Source organism: Vitis riparia, chromosome 6 (assembly GCF_004353265.1).
Source record: "Vitis riparia cultivar Riparia Gloire de Montpellier isolate 1030 chromosome 6, EGFV_Vit.rip_1.0, whole genome shotgun sequence".
In the NCBI taxonomy this organism is placed as follows: domain Eukaryota; kingdom Viridiplantae; phylum Streptophyta; class Magnoliopsida; order Vitales; family Vitaceae; genus Vitis; species Vitis riparia.
In genome coordinates, this window is record NC_048436.1 from 15,262,749 (window position 1) to 15,280,075 (window position 17,327).

At 29.8% G+C, this 17,327-nt stretch overlaps 1 protein-coding gene across 1 annotated transcript; it reads left to right on the top strand.

The window, feature by feature from the left end:
• The first annotated feature begins 5,643 nt into the window (after nucleotides 1-5,643).
• On the top strand, nucleotides 5,644-8,808 carry LOC117915594 (farnesol kinase, chloroplastic). The gene is made up of 6 exons (XM_034831190.1): nucleotides 5,644-6,041; nucleotides 7,198-7,265; nucleotides 7,353-7,484; nucleotides 7,884-7,999; nucleotides 8,131-8,245; nucleotides 8,342-8,808. The coding sequence occupies exons 1-6, from the start codon at nucleotides 5,925-5,927 to the stop codon at nucleotides 8,517-8,519; spliced, it is 726 nt and encodes a 241-aa protein (XP_034687081.1). The 5' UTR covers nucleotides 5,644-5,924; the 3' UTR covers nucleotides 8,520-8,808.
• The last annotated feature ends 8,519 nt before the right edge of the window (nucleotides 8,809-17,327 follow it).

A 17,327-nucleotide genomic window follows, 5' to 3' on the forward strand; every position in this document is an offset into this window, starting at 1 on the left:
ACAAGTTCAAGGTAAAATGGTTGCACCACTCTCCTACTATTCTATTTATGTTAAAAATTATAGAAATTTAAAAAAAAAACTATATATTTTATTTCAAAAAATAATATATATATATATATATATATATATATATATATATATATAATATGATTTTCTTCCATTTTCAACATATTTTCATATTTAAATACTATACATGTTTAGTTTAATAAAATTTAAAATATTAATACATTTATATAAAAATGAAGAAATAAATATTATTAATTTTGAATTATATATTTATTATTAATTTTAAAAATTATTTTTAATTTTAATAAATTATAAGTTATATATTTTTTATGTCACCGATTCAACCATGATTCAACCACCGATCTAACCATTGAACTGTGAATCGATAACTTTTCCGATTTAATGATTAGTTCGGTTTAATCATGTTGTTTGAGGCTTTAAGTTGTTAATGTTAAGAAATTAAAAGGCTTTGAAAAGGCCTAAGAAGACATACTTACTAACTCATAATAACAAAAAGGTAAATTTTTCTCTAAATAAAAGTCACTAATACTACAATCTACTAAGAAATCCAAGGAGTAAATGGTTATCGCACAGTAAGTAGAGATTCAATAGTTATAACATATAAAGCATTAAGAAAGAGTATTGATTCAAATTGAATATTCCATGTCTTTACAAGTTATTTGTTGTCCAAATTAAGTTTGTAAACAACATACATCAACCCCTACTACTACTTTGTACATTTATCCCTAGTTTTTCATCTTTGGGGTATTGAAAACTCATCTCAAGAAATTTTTTTTGTATTTTTAATACTCTTCTATTTCATTATTATAGTTTAAGGAATTATAATTGCTACAAGTATATGACGTGAGTGCATTAAGAGTTGTACAAAATATTCAAGTCATAAATTTCTTACAAAAAGATAAGTTGTTCACTACTGGTTTGTAGACTTTGATAATCTATTAGAACTATAGTGCACTACCTCTAAAGTGGTGAGGTGATTTGTCTTAGTCGTTAAGATGGTTTTATTATTATGATTGTAATAGTGTGTATGGTATTTTATATATTGAACTAGATCTACAAAGGTCCTAACTAGATAACTATTGGGTCGTTATGACTTCTCTAAGTTACCATGTTGTATGAGTTCTTAAATTTGAAAGAGTATTGCACCAGTGCTTGGGTCATCAATGACTTTTACCTACAGTCAGATAAGGTCCTAATGTGATCATATATCTCATGGGTTGAGACAATTTGTCCCCTTGGGTGATCCTGAGTATTTATGATCCTAGAATACGTTGTCATAGTAATACCTTTAGTTAATTGGCATATGTCCTTTGTGGACAAGAATATGTCATTTTTGTCATGATATAAATAAATTTGAGACTCAAAGGACCAAAAAGATAATCTTGAGAAGTCAGTAACTATTACCTTGTAGGATTATAAACATTGATTCATAGGAACTTGAAATAAATAATAGGTCTTGAACCCAAGAAATTAATTAATTGATTATCTTAATTTAATTTTTATATGATACTAGAATACAATTGACTCTTAGTGAAATATTGAATCAAATTTAAAATTTGATCTAAGAAAACAATATTTTCTTATGGGTTTTAGTAATCCTTACTCGATCTTTTATTCTTTGGTAACACTTATATTAAAAGGATTATTTAATTAATTATATGTGTACAAACACGAGGGTACGTATACATGAGTACAAGATTGCACAAATGTTTATAATTTAGTGATATTATGGTTTCTACTTTAGCTATTTAATTAATAGGAACTTATCTAATTGGTTAATTAATAAATAAGATTCAATAGGTTGAAATAAGTGACTTAAGCCCATATGATGGACCTTAGTCACTTAAGTCCAATACTAGAGGTCTATATAAACCCTCTCGGTGTTTAAGTCTAGACAACCTTTCATTTTCCATTCCCCAAAGAAAAAACCTTAGCTACCCTCCCAGCTCTCAAGGTAAAAGAGAAGCTTACACTTTTCTTTGTGTCAGGATCTAAAGAGAGAGTCATCAAGTGATAGATGTTTGGTTTGTGAGATATTCTTAATCGACTTGGAAAAAAGATTTGAGAACATCTAAATATAAGGTATATTATGAAACATCCTAGAAAATAAAAATTAAAAATTGGCATATTTTTGTTGTGCCTAAAATCTAGTAACGTACTCCATCTTTTCAATTTAACACCACAATGATAATATAATGACTAAAATTATGTCCTTATATGGATTAAAGTGAAAGTTTGTAATTATTGTAATCCTGTTGGAACTCTTGAAGAGTTCATAAGAACTGATTAATTATCTAAAGAAAGAATTGAATTAAAAGGTTTTGAAAAATCAAAATTTTGTCTTACCCAACAAATAAGTATTTTCCAAGTGGCTTATTAGTTCATTAATTTACATATATTGAAAGTTTTAATGCGATTTCATATGAATAAATTATACTACTTAGTTTCCCTATGGTTGTTCATTCACCTAAAGTGAATAAAAATTGGTTTCCTCCTAATTAAAGGAAAAAAAAATGACTTGGTTTAGAAGTACCTTATCTTAGTGTTATTGGTATACTAGTATATCTTGCAAATTATATATAATCAAATATACAACATTCTCAATCAACTTGTTTGCAAAATATAATTTTTCAAAAACTTTGGAATTAATGAGGTCAAACATGTACCACAATATCTTATAGAGCAATCAACATGAGTTTATTTCATTCAAAAGAATCTCAATCTCCATTGTTTGGATATGTATATGTTTGATATCTTTTGGATCTAAGCAAAGTTTGATATTCAAACAAGGTATGTATTTACCTATAGGAGTGTAAAAATATTGTGGAAATAAGTTTAAAAAAAAAAAAACAATAATGCTACATCTTCAAATTATTCAAAGTTATTCACAATCCATGAAATAAGTCATGAAAATGTATAGCTAGATCAATGATTTAACATTTTGAGAATTATGTGGATTATCTAACATGAAAGATAATCTGATCAAATTATATAAAGATAATAATGTTTATATTGCACAACTTAAATGAGGATTTTTAAAAGGTGACAAAATTAAACATGTTTCCCCTAAGTTCTTTTATGCTCATGGGCTTTAAAAGAGTGGTGAAATTGATATTTATCATATACAATTATATGATGATCTAACAAATCTATTCACAAAAATATTATTATTTACTATATTGAAAAGTTAAGATACAACATTAAAATGCAAAGATTGAGACACCTATAAGTTGAAGCATTGAAGAAACTATAATCCATGTCTACCATTTTTATGATAGCGCATTGCTCATTCGTGGCCCAAGTACGCATCCACTCCCATTCTAGTCATTCTCTATGCATGTTTTGATTCTCATATGTGCATGATCGATTTGAGTATCCATTAATTTTCTTATTAATTGTCACGTCAGCTTCATTTTATTAGTAGAGACTCGACTTTAGGGAGTTTTGCTAACAAGGTTTTAATGAGGAGCACTAATGATCAAATCATTTAAAGAATATTGTATTTTTTTTTTCCTTTCAATAAGATTTTTTATATTCATTTTTTTTCTAATAAGGTTTTAATAAGATATATTCTTAAGATTATTCAAGAAGTATTATAAAATTAAAACCAATGTATGTGAATTTATTTCATTATGGGCCCGTGGATGATATTTCTTGATATAGATAAAGAATATAATATTAATGTAAATTTATTTCTAATTATTTATAAAAGGAAAAATCTATTGGTGAAATAATAATTTTTTTTATGAGGATTCTAGTTTATCCTTCTTTTAATTCCTTTTATCCACGGAAATTTTCAAGAAAAAAATTCAATCATGCCCTTAATCTCATTTGTTGAATCTTTATGGATTTATCATATACATGGAAGGCTCTTATAGAATTTAAGAGTCATGCCCAAGTTTTTCTGTTATTACTTTTGTGACAAATATTACAATGAGGCTATGTTTGGTACGGGGATGGGAAGTGGGAATGGGTATTTCATTCATCTTCTCGTCCATTCCCATGTTTGGATAACTCAAGTGAAAATGAAATGAAGTCAAGAATGTTTCCAAAGGTTATCTTTCGATTCATCCCTTATTAAGAGGTATTTTGATTACCTTAAAAGCACTTTTTAAAAATTAAAAAATCAAAAACTTTTTTGGATAAATTATGGAAGATGGGCTTAAGGAAGGGTTATATATAAACTAACTTTATTTCAAGTCTTATTAAATATATATATATATATATATATATATATATATATATATATATATATATATATATATATAGTTTTGTAATTATAAATAAATTAAAAAATAAATAGTTTTTAATAAAATATGAAAACATGAATATTAATATTATAATAAAATCATAAATTATATTTTTATGAAAAATTATAAAATATGAATATTAATATCTTATTAAAGCATAATTGATTTATTTTGTTAAAAATAAATAATAATAATGTAAAATTAATAATTGATAATACTATTTTAGTTTAAATGAATTTAAAAACAAACAAAGTTTAATTTTTTTAAGGTATAATTAAGTCAAAATTTTCATTACATGCATACCTTTAGTACTAGATTAAGGACATGATATTTTTAAATTTTTTATTTAATTTGTAATTAATTAATCAATTTTTTAATTTCAAATTATTTTTAGAAATGGGAAGATTTATTAAAGAATTTAAAACATTAATTATTTTTATTAATTTTTATAGTCATTATATATGTTTTTGAGTTTCAAATTATTTTTAAAAATTATTAAATTCTTAGTTTTTAAAAATTATTTCTCAAAAACAATAGTGAACACTCGTATAAATTTGTAAAACAAATATGTTTTTAAACCACACACCAAAAAAGTTTTTTTTTTTAATTATTGAAAACTAGGTATAATGAGAGTGTTTTTTTAAATAAAAATAAATGTTTTTAACATTGAAATAAAAATAAATAATTATTTCAATCTTACATTCCTAAATACATACAAATGCACAAATTGAAATCACCAAATCCATTCCCCAGTTAAGGAGGAAGGGGAATGAAAAATTTTTTTGGCAAAAGCCCATCATGGGACCTATAATTTTACAACAAAGTCCAGCCCCACCTTAGTCATTTTATGGGCTGAGTCTTGAGCCCACAAGATGTGGTGATGCTTATGTCTTCTATGAGGATTTTTTTTATAGGCGATTCCTCTCATGTGGGATTGCTAACATTAATCAATGAAAAATAGGACACACCAATCAGCTATAAACCTTTCGATATCTAACATGTTCAAACAAAACAAAATATATTCTATTTTAAACAAATTCATAATATTAAATAAAAATAATATAATATTTTTAAAAATTATAAAATTAGTTTAAAGTAAATAATTGAATTTTTTTTCATTTTTAATATATTCACATTTAAATATTATACTTATTTAATAAAATTTAAAATATTAATATGATTTAATTTGATAATATTAAATATATAAAATAATATTATTGATTTTTAATTTATTTATATGTATTTTAAATTTTTTATAATTATTTTTAATTTTAATAATATATGAATTACTTATGATCTCACCGATTTGATTCTGTTCCATCAATGAACCTAAACCGATAATTTTTGGGTTCGATTGTTCGATCCAGATATGAAAACATCGGGAAAAACCAACTTGGCTGTCAGGAAGCTGACGTTGAACCAAAATGTTTGGTAGTAGGCCACTAGGAGTATAGACTGCAATGGGTGCAGCAACAACGTCTCAACTCTACGTGCCTCAGCTGCCGTCGCTTACTCTACAGCTGATTTCCGCCTCGCTGGCCGTCCGCCTCTGAAGGTCACCTTCTCCGCCGGCGTCACTGCCACTACCGGTTTCCGTGTACCCAACGGGGACGAGCTCACTGGGGTTTGACTTCCTCATCGGCCTTGATGCTGCCTCAGAATCCGGTCGCCGGCGACATCTGCGCCGCAGCTCTGACTGGCGGCACTGTTCTTTCGCTGATTCAGTTTTGGGGAGAGATTGCGAAGCGAGGATTCACAGGCCAGGTGCGGACTGTTTGATTTTCTATCTTCTGTGTAAGGAATTTTCTGTTGTGACTGGCCCTCACTTGGTTTGGTGGCAGAAAAGGGAAAGGAATGAAAAGTGAAGTCTGAGTATTAACAACTTTCTCTTGTTTCTCTTTGTTCTTTTTCCAAGAAACGGAGAGAAATCTAACTGGAACGGGATTGACTTTGTTTTTCTTTTGGTGATTCTAGAGCGATTTCAACTTGAATAGCAAATAAACCCTACTATTTTTAATCTGGTGTCAGAATTTACTGAAATTAGTAGCTCAGCATGTACAAGGTGACTGGATTTAAGGCTTTGTTGAGTTGAGTTAAGCTGCAGTGAACTTTAATCCCCTAGGATGTCGAATTAAGAATCATTTACACGAGGCTTTGCAATAGAAATCCTCAATTTTGGGATAGGGAGTTCATAGGTTGTTTCATGTATGTAGAATTTAGAAGTACTGTGAACACCATGGTCATTGAGCTTCTTGAAATTGGTTAGTATTAGCAGAAAATTGAACTCGGAATTGTTTGATTGAAAGCAAATTGGTTTATGGGTGCTAAACCTTCGCTTTAGTAAGTGAGGAATGGAAAGATTTCATTGAAATTGTTGGTTTGGAAATTTCCTTAAAAGCTTAATTTTTATCATTGAATTGATGCCCTTGACATGCTGAGGCAAACCTCAGATTGAACAAGAATCTAGCTGATCTCCAAGATTGTCTGTTGCATTCACAGCTTATGAGACTTTTGATGTTAGATGTGAGTGCCTTAGAATTTATCTCATCTCGTTCTGCGTTGAATCATCAAAATTGAGTTTCTGCCTATGGAAATCAGGAGGCTTCTATCTTATGAACTACATGCCTCCTCTTTTTCCTTGCCTCCTCTTTTTTAATGGATCCATTGCAGATCTTTCCATTAGTTTTATCATAATAATAATAATAATAATAATAATATTTATCATCATCATCATCATCATCATCATCATCATCATCATCTATGCAGGAACCCTCCACAAGATCTTTACAGATTCCAGAAGGGATTAATTATTCTATGAGCAATTTGTTAGTTTTTAAATCAAGTGCCATATCTTGGGAACATCATTATTCATCTTCTACCTTTCTATAAAGGTTACTCATTCTTATATTCTCTTGTTTAGACAGTGAGTAGGAAACTTGTCCATATAAGCGTTGGATTGGTTTTCATGTTTTTCTGGCCTTTGTTCAGGTAAAGTCATGTGACTAAAATTTTTTTCCATATTTGATCTCATAACTGCCTGATGAATTGGTATTACTAATTATTGGTTTACTACAGCTCGGGCTGTCGGGGAGCACTTTTAGCAGCTCTTATTCCAGGCGTCAATATTATACGAATGCTTCTTTTAGGACTAGGAATATGGAAGGATGAGGCTGTTGTCAAGTCAATGAGCAGATACGGAGATCACAGGTTACAATTTTGGAAGAGATCTTATTTCAGGATGTTTCTATTAAAATCCCATTTGCATCTTACAACTAGCTGGCCCTCAAGCCATTCCCACTTAGTGACGTTTCTGTTTCCACAAACAAGCCTGTCTGGACTTATAAACCAAACTTGTTTGGACCTTTTTCTTATTTTCTCTGGTCATAACAAGGAACGGATTTGGTGATTCTAATTACCAGAAATGTTGCCACTTCAATTAAGGATATTTCTGGACTGGGAACCCATTCTACAAGCCATGTTGTAACATAATGGTGGCTCTGTACAGAGAGTGAACATTTTAATTAAGCCATATTTCTTTCTATTGGTTAGTTGTTTGTTCCTTGACACAAGTTGCTCAATATCTCATTAGCTTGTTCCATGCATCAGGGAACTTCTCAAGGGACCACTATGCTATGCCTCAGCTATTACTCTTGCCTGTGCAATCTATTGGAGAACTTCCCCCATTGCAATTGCTGCAATTTGCAACTTGTGTGCTGGAGATGGTATAGTCCACAAGAAGACTTGACTTACAACACAAATGAAAAAAAGGAAGGCCATGCTTGGAACTTTCCTGAACTTATCTTTTTCGATACAACTTGGGCTTATAGACTTTTTTCACCTATTAAATTTTCAGGTTTAGCTGACCTTGTGGGAAGGCGGTTTGGCGTTCAGAAAATTCCCTACAACAGAAACAAGTCCTTCTCTGGTAGCCTGGCAATGGCAGTTGCTGGTTTTTTGGCATCTATTGGGTAACTTTGCCTGGCTCCTTCTGTTGCTTTGTTTTTTTGCCACCAAATGAGTCTCTGGATTTCCTAGTAATTAATTAATTAATAATGTTGTAACAGGTACATGCATTATTTTGCCTCATTTGGGTTTATTCAAGAAAGTTGGGAAATGGTTTTCGGTTTCTTGGTTGTTTCTCTTGGCTCAACATTGGTGGAATCGCTCCCTATAAGCAATGAAATTGATGACAACCTCACAATTCCTGTGACTTCTCTATTGTTGGGTACTCTGGTTTTCTAATCTTGAGCATCTTCATAGTCTGTGGCTATCTTTTCATTGTGTTTCACCCACTTGATTTACAGAACATCTGAAAACTATAAGCTTTTTCTCAATATCGAAAGAGATAGAAAGATAGACATTTAGATGGATGGCTGCACCAGGATATGGGGGCTTTAATTCCAGAATGCTGATCAGCATCTGTTAACAACTTCCCAAATGCAGTGACTTGAGAAGATGCTCATTTTCCTTGTTGCATTGCATAAAATTCTTCTTGGGACACAATAAAATGTGCAAGTTTCTTACTATCAAATCCAATTGGACTCCTTTTCCTCTCATAAATGATATTATATCTTTTAGGAGCCTCCAGGATTGACAATGAAAAGCAGCAGGACAATAAACTGATGAATATTTTCCAGCTTGTGTATAAACAGCCTGTACAGGAACTATATACAGCAAAGGGTAAGGTAAAGAATCTTTTGTAACAAATTGTACATGTGGCTAAGTATTATTGACTGAAGTAATACAATTATAGGGTCTGTAATGGATGAGTTTTATTTTGTCTAACATCCCCCCTCAAATGCCCAGGGTGAAGGAGCATTGTGAGCTTGCTTCAAAGATAAATGAACCTTTGAGTGGGGAGTGCCTTAGTCATGACATAGATGGGGTGAACTGAACAAAGAGCAGATTTTGAGCTACCCGTTCCATCACAATTTGGTAGTCAATTTCCACATTCTTTGTATGTGTGTGGAGAATAGGATTGGCAGCTAAATATGTTGTAGTCAGGTTATCATAGGGAATTATTGGACCTTTAAAAGGGACTCAATCCAAGTAAGTTCAACAACATTGGCCACTCCACGACATTTAAATTCGGTGCTAGAGACAACACATTGCTTAGAAGACGTCTAGGAGACAAGGTTGGGATTTTGGAAAACATGATAATCACTCGTGCTTCGACGGTCATCAGGGCAACTAGCCTGAGCAGCATCTGTGTAACATGTTAAAGATAGATTAGAGAAACCTTGGAGAGAGATGCCATAATGGAGAGTGCTCAACGAATATATGAGAGCACGCTTGACAACTTGCCAATGTGTCTCTGTAGGAGCATGGAGAAACTGACTAGCTTTATTAACTACAAAGCATATCTCAAGTCTAGTAAGAGTGCAATGTTGGAGTGCTCCAACAACACTTCGATACTCAGAAGAATTAGATAATAAGACCCTATCATGAAGAGAAAGGGAAGGCTAGAAGAGATAGGGGTTGATAGGGGTTTAGAGGCTTGCATGGATGTTTGAATAAGTAAATTCTTGATATATTTGGTTTGATAGAGATGAAGACAAGTTCCAATCTGATGAGCCTGAAATCTCAAAAAATGATCTGTCTCCAAGATCTTTCAAAGTAAATTTAATGTTAGAGGGGAAAGATGAGATCTTGTATGAGGATAGGGTTGCTTCCTGTGATGACAATGTCATCCGCATAGACTAAGATGATGAGGACACCATAGAGGCATAGAGGAATAAAGGAATGAAGCCCCAATTAAGAAGAAAAGAGCTCAACTAATTAGTATACCAAACTCATGGAGATTGTTTCAAACCATAGAGAACTTGAAAAATTAATTAATCGGTACCAATAGTCCTTGCTTAATCTCACATTCTTTGGTAACACAAGGGTGCTTATACATCAACACAAGATTGCACAAATGCTTATAATTAAGTGATATTATGGTTTCTATTTTGGCTATTTAATTAAGGTTATTTGGTTAAAAGAATTATTGAAAACCCAAATTTGGAAATCTAAGAGTATGTTTGGTTGTTGTTTTCAAGAACTGTTTTCTGTTCTTAAAAACAAAAAACACTAAAAACTTGTTTGATAGACGAAGCTATTTTTGTTTTTCTTGTTTTCCATGTTCTCAAAATGGCACTTTTTAGAGAACAAAAAAAGGTTGTTTTTCCTGTTTTTTTTATTGTTTAGAGAACAAAAAAAAAGGCACAAGAGAATAGTTGTTCTCCGTGTTTTTCTTCTCCCCGTTCTCAAATTTCCTCTCCTTCAGCACAGTGGCGACATCTCCAGCAGCACGAAATGAAGGTAACTCCACCAACACATCTATGCTTTCTTTTTATTTCTACACATGTTGAAGTTCTTTTTGGTAGATCTAGTAAAATAAGCTTATTTTGGTAACATTTGTTGAGAAAAATGTTAGATTTGGGTAAGAAAAGAATTTATTTTGGTATTGTAGAAGCTATTTTGTTTGTTTTGAAATCTAATTTTTGTTTGGAATAAGATTGTTTCTTAGTTCTATTATTCGAATGAGATCTGAGTTTTTTTTTTCTATCATGTGTTTTTAGTTTTCTGATTTTTCCCATTTAGATATTGAGAAAACTGGAGAACGAGAAAGAAAACAAATATATATATATATATATATATATATATATATATATATATATATATATATATATATATATATATATATATCTATTTTTTCTCGTTTCTTAGTTTTTTTTTTTTTTTTTTTTGAGTTGTTTTGTTCAAGAAAAACAAATACTTGCTTAAGAACATGGAAGTTGGTGAAAACAAGTGGCTAGGAAATTTAGCATTAATTAAATATGAAATTCATCTTTAATGAGAGGGTTTTGCAAGTAAAAGTCATTTTCAGTTTTCAAGAAAGGGAGAGACGAGAGAGAGAGAGAGAGTTGTAACTTGTAAATAATAAGGTAATCTTGGGTAAGAGTTTTTTTCAAGATTGGCACGCTAACCCTCATTTAAAGATATTTTTAAGGGACATGAGGGTCATTTGTATGAATAAAACTATTTGGTGAAATAAAATTTCATAAATAAAGAGAAAATACATATATTGGTCAAAGCATTTTCAAACTTCAAACTTCACAAATAAGAACACCATCTTCAGCTATGCGTTGGAATCCCCTTAGAAAGTGAACACCATCAATTAAAATTTACCTAACTCATACGTCAAACAATAATGAACAAATACAGTGTCAATGTAAACAATTATTGGTCAAAGCAAATTTATTAAAATAAAAGTTTGGTTGCTTTGACTTCGATAATCCAAATAAAAATTATATTTAGATTAATTACTAAAAATAAAATTTAGAATAAAAATTTTGTTTATATGAAAACTAAAACTTATTTTGATGGTTTCTTTGCATTCTTTTTTCTACCTCTCAAATGGATATATTTGCATCTATTTTCATGTCCTATATATCACCTCAACAGCAACAGGTGCCCTCCACTACTCTTCCACCCAAGATCCACCAAACACTGATGATGAGGATGAGATGGATGACAATTTGGAACATGGTGGAGTGCATGTGGATGTAGATCTCTATGACCAAAGATGGTAGAAGTGACCACCCGTTTTGGAAAGCGTGCAACTAATCCTTTATTAGAGCGTAAAGGTAAGAAATAGTCCAAATTAAGTCAAATGGGAGATGCTTTGAAAGTTTGGGCTGAGACATCAAAGGCTAAAATAGAAACATCTCGAGTTAGAACTGAGGTATTGTTGGCTAGAGTGGAAAGATATAAGAGTGGAACTAGTAGTGAAGCTACTAGTGCAAGTACTAATGATTTTAGCATAACAAGGTGCATGGCAACCTTACAAACCATTGAATTGCTGAATAATGACAAATATTTAAAAGTTATTGAGAAATTCACAACATCAGAGTGGAGAGAGATATTTATGAATAAGTCTAATGAAAGGAAAAAGGTATAGCTTGATAGGCTTTAAATGTGAATGTCTGGATGAATAATTATTCTGATGACATTATAATATGTACTATTTCTATTTTGGTTAGAATCTTTTAGCATGCTTTTTAGTTTGTCATTGTATGGATGTTATTTATGGTTATGAAACTTATATTATATCTACTTTAATGTTCATTTCATTCTAATTATATTGTGAGTTAATTTGTTTTGCGTAGTAACCAATGGATGATAATAGCACAAACAGTGGTTCACTATATGAGTCACCTTCATCTTCTGAAAGGGACAATGATTTAGATGAAATTTTTATTGTTCACATAATAAATGAGTATGAGGAAATATTTTTATGCAAGACACCTCAAAGGATATCAATGTTAAGCAGTGCACAAATTGTAAGAGATATGATAGAAGGTCATTCTTAAACATGCTATGAACTATTTCGAATGGATAAAGAAACATTTATGAACCTTTGCGATCATCTTAAGAGGCATGAAAACTTACAAGATACACCATTAGTCACAGTTGAAGAGACAATTACTATGTTCTTACTAATCGTAGGATATAATGTAAGAATGAGGGTTGTAGTAAACCGTTTTCAACACTCCACAGAGACTGTCATTCGACACTTTAAAGAAGTTAGACGTGCATTCTCATACGTCCTAGCAATATGGTCAATGAGGTTTCTTCATATGTTGCTAATAATCCTAAATATTTTTCGTGGTTTAAGGTAAGAGTTTATAAAAAAATATTTATAAATGTGAATTTCATGTACAAAAATAGTTTTTATGACCATTGTTTAATTTATTTCCTCAATAATAATAAATGTTTGTTGTTGTAGGACTGCATTGGTGCAATTGATGACACTCATATTAGTGCATAGATCCCAACTGATAAACAAACTAGTTTTAGGGGTAGAAAAACAGTTATAACACAAAATGTTATGTGTGAATGTGATTTTGATATGATGTTTACATTTGTTTATGTTGGTTGGGAAGGAACGATAAACGATGCACATGTCTTTTTGGATGCATTAACTAGACCAGAAGTCAATTTTCCTTGGCCAAGTAAAGGAAAATATTATTTAGTTTATTCTGGTTATCCTTGTATATCTGGATTTTTGCTACCATATTGAGGTGAACAATATCATTTATAAGAATATGGGGGTAAATGTAATCAACCTATCAGGTATAAACAACTTTTTAATTATAAACATTCATTTCTTCATAATATTATTGAAAGATGTTTTGGTATTTTGAAGACTCGATTTCCAATATTAAGGATGATGCCTTGTTATAAGCCAAGTAGGCAACCATCAATTGTTGTTACATGTTGTACCCATCATAATTGGATTCGTCTATCAACCCAAAATGATCGGTTGTTTAGAGAATATGAGGTAGAAGACCCTTCAGTCTAAGGTGAAGAAGAGAACACAAGTAACACAAACCATTCAATTGATTTATCATATGAGAGTGCAGCAACTATGGCAGCTTGTAGAGATCAAATTGCTCAAGTGATGTGGGCAAATTATATCAATGTCAATCCATGACTTATCCTATTTTTAATTTTAAATATTTGTTAATACTTTAGTGTTTTGTTAGAATTTATATATATTTGTTTACTTAACTAGTTCTCATTAGTGTATGTGATGTTTGTTGTAATTTCTAATGATTAAATATTGCTCATAAATTTAATTTATAATTGTAAAAGTACGATGAATAAAAAACCCATGTGTTATTGTGGGTATGGACGAATGTGTATTTTTATGTCAAAAACATAGAAGAATAATGGTTGTTGGTTTTATCGTTGTCCATTATATCATGTAAGTATGTTTAATTATAACATGAAAACATATTGATATTAGTGAAATACATACATCATATTTTATTTTATTTTTAATAATTTATGTATTGTAAGAACATCCTCATTGCTTTATATGGGTTGATGAGTATAATTTACAACAACTTCAACAACTAGTTGTCAACTTGTGACACCTAATGTTTGCCACAAATCCTCAAAGTCGTCTTCTTCTTATTGGTGGTTATGAGTGTAGCATTGTCATGTGTTTTTTTATTATTTATCATATTTCTTCTTCTTATTTTAATTATTGCTAAGTGAATGTATATGTTATCTAAAAAATTATCATCTATAAACTCTAGAACTTTAATATATTATATTAAAATATGATGTTGGTATCATAATACTTATAGTATTTATTTGTGTTAATATTGATTGTGTTAGTATACATATAATTTGAATGATTTTTTTATTGAAAACATGTATTAGTCTAATGCATTTATAATTAAAATAAATGTTTTCAAAATGATTACGAAGTTTACCATATATACAAATATAAATATTATTGAAATGAATATAGTTACACATGGTTACAAAGTTACCATTTAAGAAAATTATAACTGGTATAAAAAATTTTAAATGAAATAATTTTTTTAATTTAAATGAATTGTGTATATAAAAATTATTTATATATTTAATATCAAGTTACTTGAAGAAAACACTTCATTAATAAATAAATAAATAAATAAAATAAAAAACTTCCAAGCATGTTTTTTGTTTTACTTGTTCTAAAAAACTTTTTCATTAACTCAACCAAACATGTTTTTTTTTTTTTAGAACAAAAACCGTTTTCCAAAATTCAATTCCCAAACACATTTTTTTTTAAATACCAAATTTTTTTTTAATAATAGTTAACAACCAAACAGGTTCTTACCCTTCTTTTTTTATCTTTTTTTTTTTTTACAAAAATATCTTTATTTTTTTGTTATAAAAATAACATTTTTTTTAACCTACGTATAAATACATGAAATGATAAAAGGCATTTTTGTCAAAAATTAACTACTTTTTTCAATTAAAAACATAGGAGGGATTAAATCTACAAGGTTGATGATTATTTTATCTCTTTTAAACAATTAATTCTTCAATCAATTGAAGTTCATCTAATTGGTCAATGGATAAATAGGATTCAATGAGTTGAATCAAGTGATTTAAGCTCATATGATGGACTTTAGTCACCTAAGTCCATGAGTCGTCAATATAAACCCTTTGAGTTCTATGTCAAGATCCAAACAGAGAGTTAACAAGTGAAAGATGCTTGATCTTCAAGGTATTTTTCATCAACTTGGAAAAAGATTTGGGAACATCCAAATCTAAGATATATTCTGAAATACCTGAGAAAATAAAAATTAAAAATTGACATATGTTTTCATTGCACCTAGGATCTAGTGGTATGCTCCATCTTTTCAATCCAACACCACAATGATAATATGCTTGACTAAAAATATGTCCTCATATGGATTAAAGAGTTTGTAATTGTTGTAAACTAGTTGGAACTCCTAAAGATTTCATAAGAACTAATTAATTATCTAAAGAAAGAATCAAGTTAAAAGATCTTCAAAAACCAAAATTTTATCGTAACCTAAAAATAAAGTATTTCTTAGTGGTGTATTAGCCCATTAATTTATGTTTATTGAAAGTTCTAAAGTACTTACCCCTTAGCTTTCGTATGGTTGTTTATTCACTTTGAGTGGCTTTGACCATCTCATCTAAAAACCAATTGGTGATTGGTGATGGTAAGTCAAACCTTTTATGGTATTCGACATTACATCTCACATGCCTATTTTAATAAGAGTCATCATTTGGGTAACTCATTCTCAAACTTAAGAGTGACAATGTTGCACCCTAATAATCCCTTTCCTTACATAAGGCTCCCATGATTCAAACTCATGACTTTGAATCTGATAACAATTTTTAAAACAGGCTTTGACTATTTGATTTGAAAACCAATTGGTAGTCGATGAGGGTAGGACAAACCTTTTATGACATTTGACATAACACTTTACAACCTTATTCTAAAAGCCATCATTTAGGTGACGCATCCCCTAACTTAAAAGCTATATTGTTGCATCCTAACAATACATGATCAAATATACAACATTCTCCATCATCTTGCTTGCAAGATATAATTGTGTACTATTTCAAAGAACATGCATTATGATATTTTCATGGAACAATCAACATGAGTTTATCTTATTCAAAATTATCAAAATCTCGATTGCTCAAATATGCATGCAAACGTTTGATATCTTTTAGACCTCCCTAAAACTTGATTTAAAACAAAATATATATTTACCTATGGTAGTATAAAAATATTGTGGACATTAGTTAAACAAGTAATAATAGTCACATTGAGAATCATATGGATTATGTTGCATAAAAAATAATCCGATCAAATTAGATGACGATAGTAAGTTTTATGTTGCATAAATTAAATGAGGATTTTTAAAAGCTTACTAAACTAAACATATTTTCCCTAAGTTCTTCTATGCATATGAGTTCTAGGAGAATGGAGAAATTGATACAACATGTATGAATACATAATAATCTAACAAGTCTACTCATATAAACATTATTATTTATTACATTAAAAAAGTTAAGACGTAACATTAGAGTATGAAAATTGAGAAAAATCTATAAGTTGAAACATTGAAGAAAGTATAACTTATATCTACATGAGAGGGAGAATATTGATATAGATTTACTATATTTTTTTTCATGCAATTTTTGTCTTAATGAATTCGTTTTAATGAGTTTTACTATAAGGTTTTATTGAGGAGTAATAAGGGTCAAATCATTTAAAGAGCGTTATATTTTTTTCCCTTCACAAGGATTTTCTATATATTTTTCCCTTATGATTATTCAAAAGGAAATGTTATGGAACTAAAAATTATGTTAAGAACTTCATAAGACTCGTGAATAATCATAAATATCATCATTCTTAATATAGATAATGAACATAATCTTAATGTGAATTTCCTTCATACTATTGATAAAAGGAAAATTTGCTAATAAAATAATAAAATACAATTTTGATGAGGATTTTAGTACTGTTATTCTTCTTTTAACTCTTTTTTTTTTTTTGGCTCCTCTCATTTATTACAAATATGTGATACACATTTTTTGATCATTTATAAAAAAGATATTATCAATCATGTAAGTGATACATTTTTAGATTCCATCAATCTCATTTCTTTATACCCTTCTATAATAATCCTAATTTGTTATGCTCTTATTCAATGAAGTGGATCTTACCAATCCAAC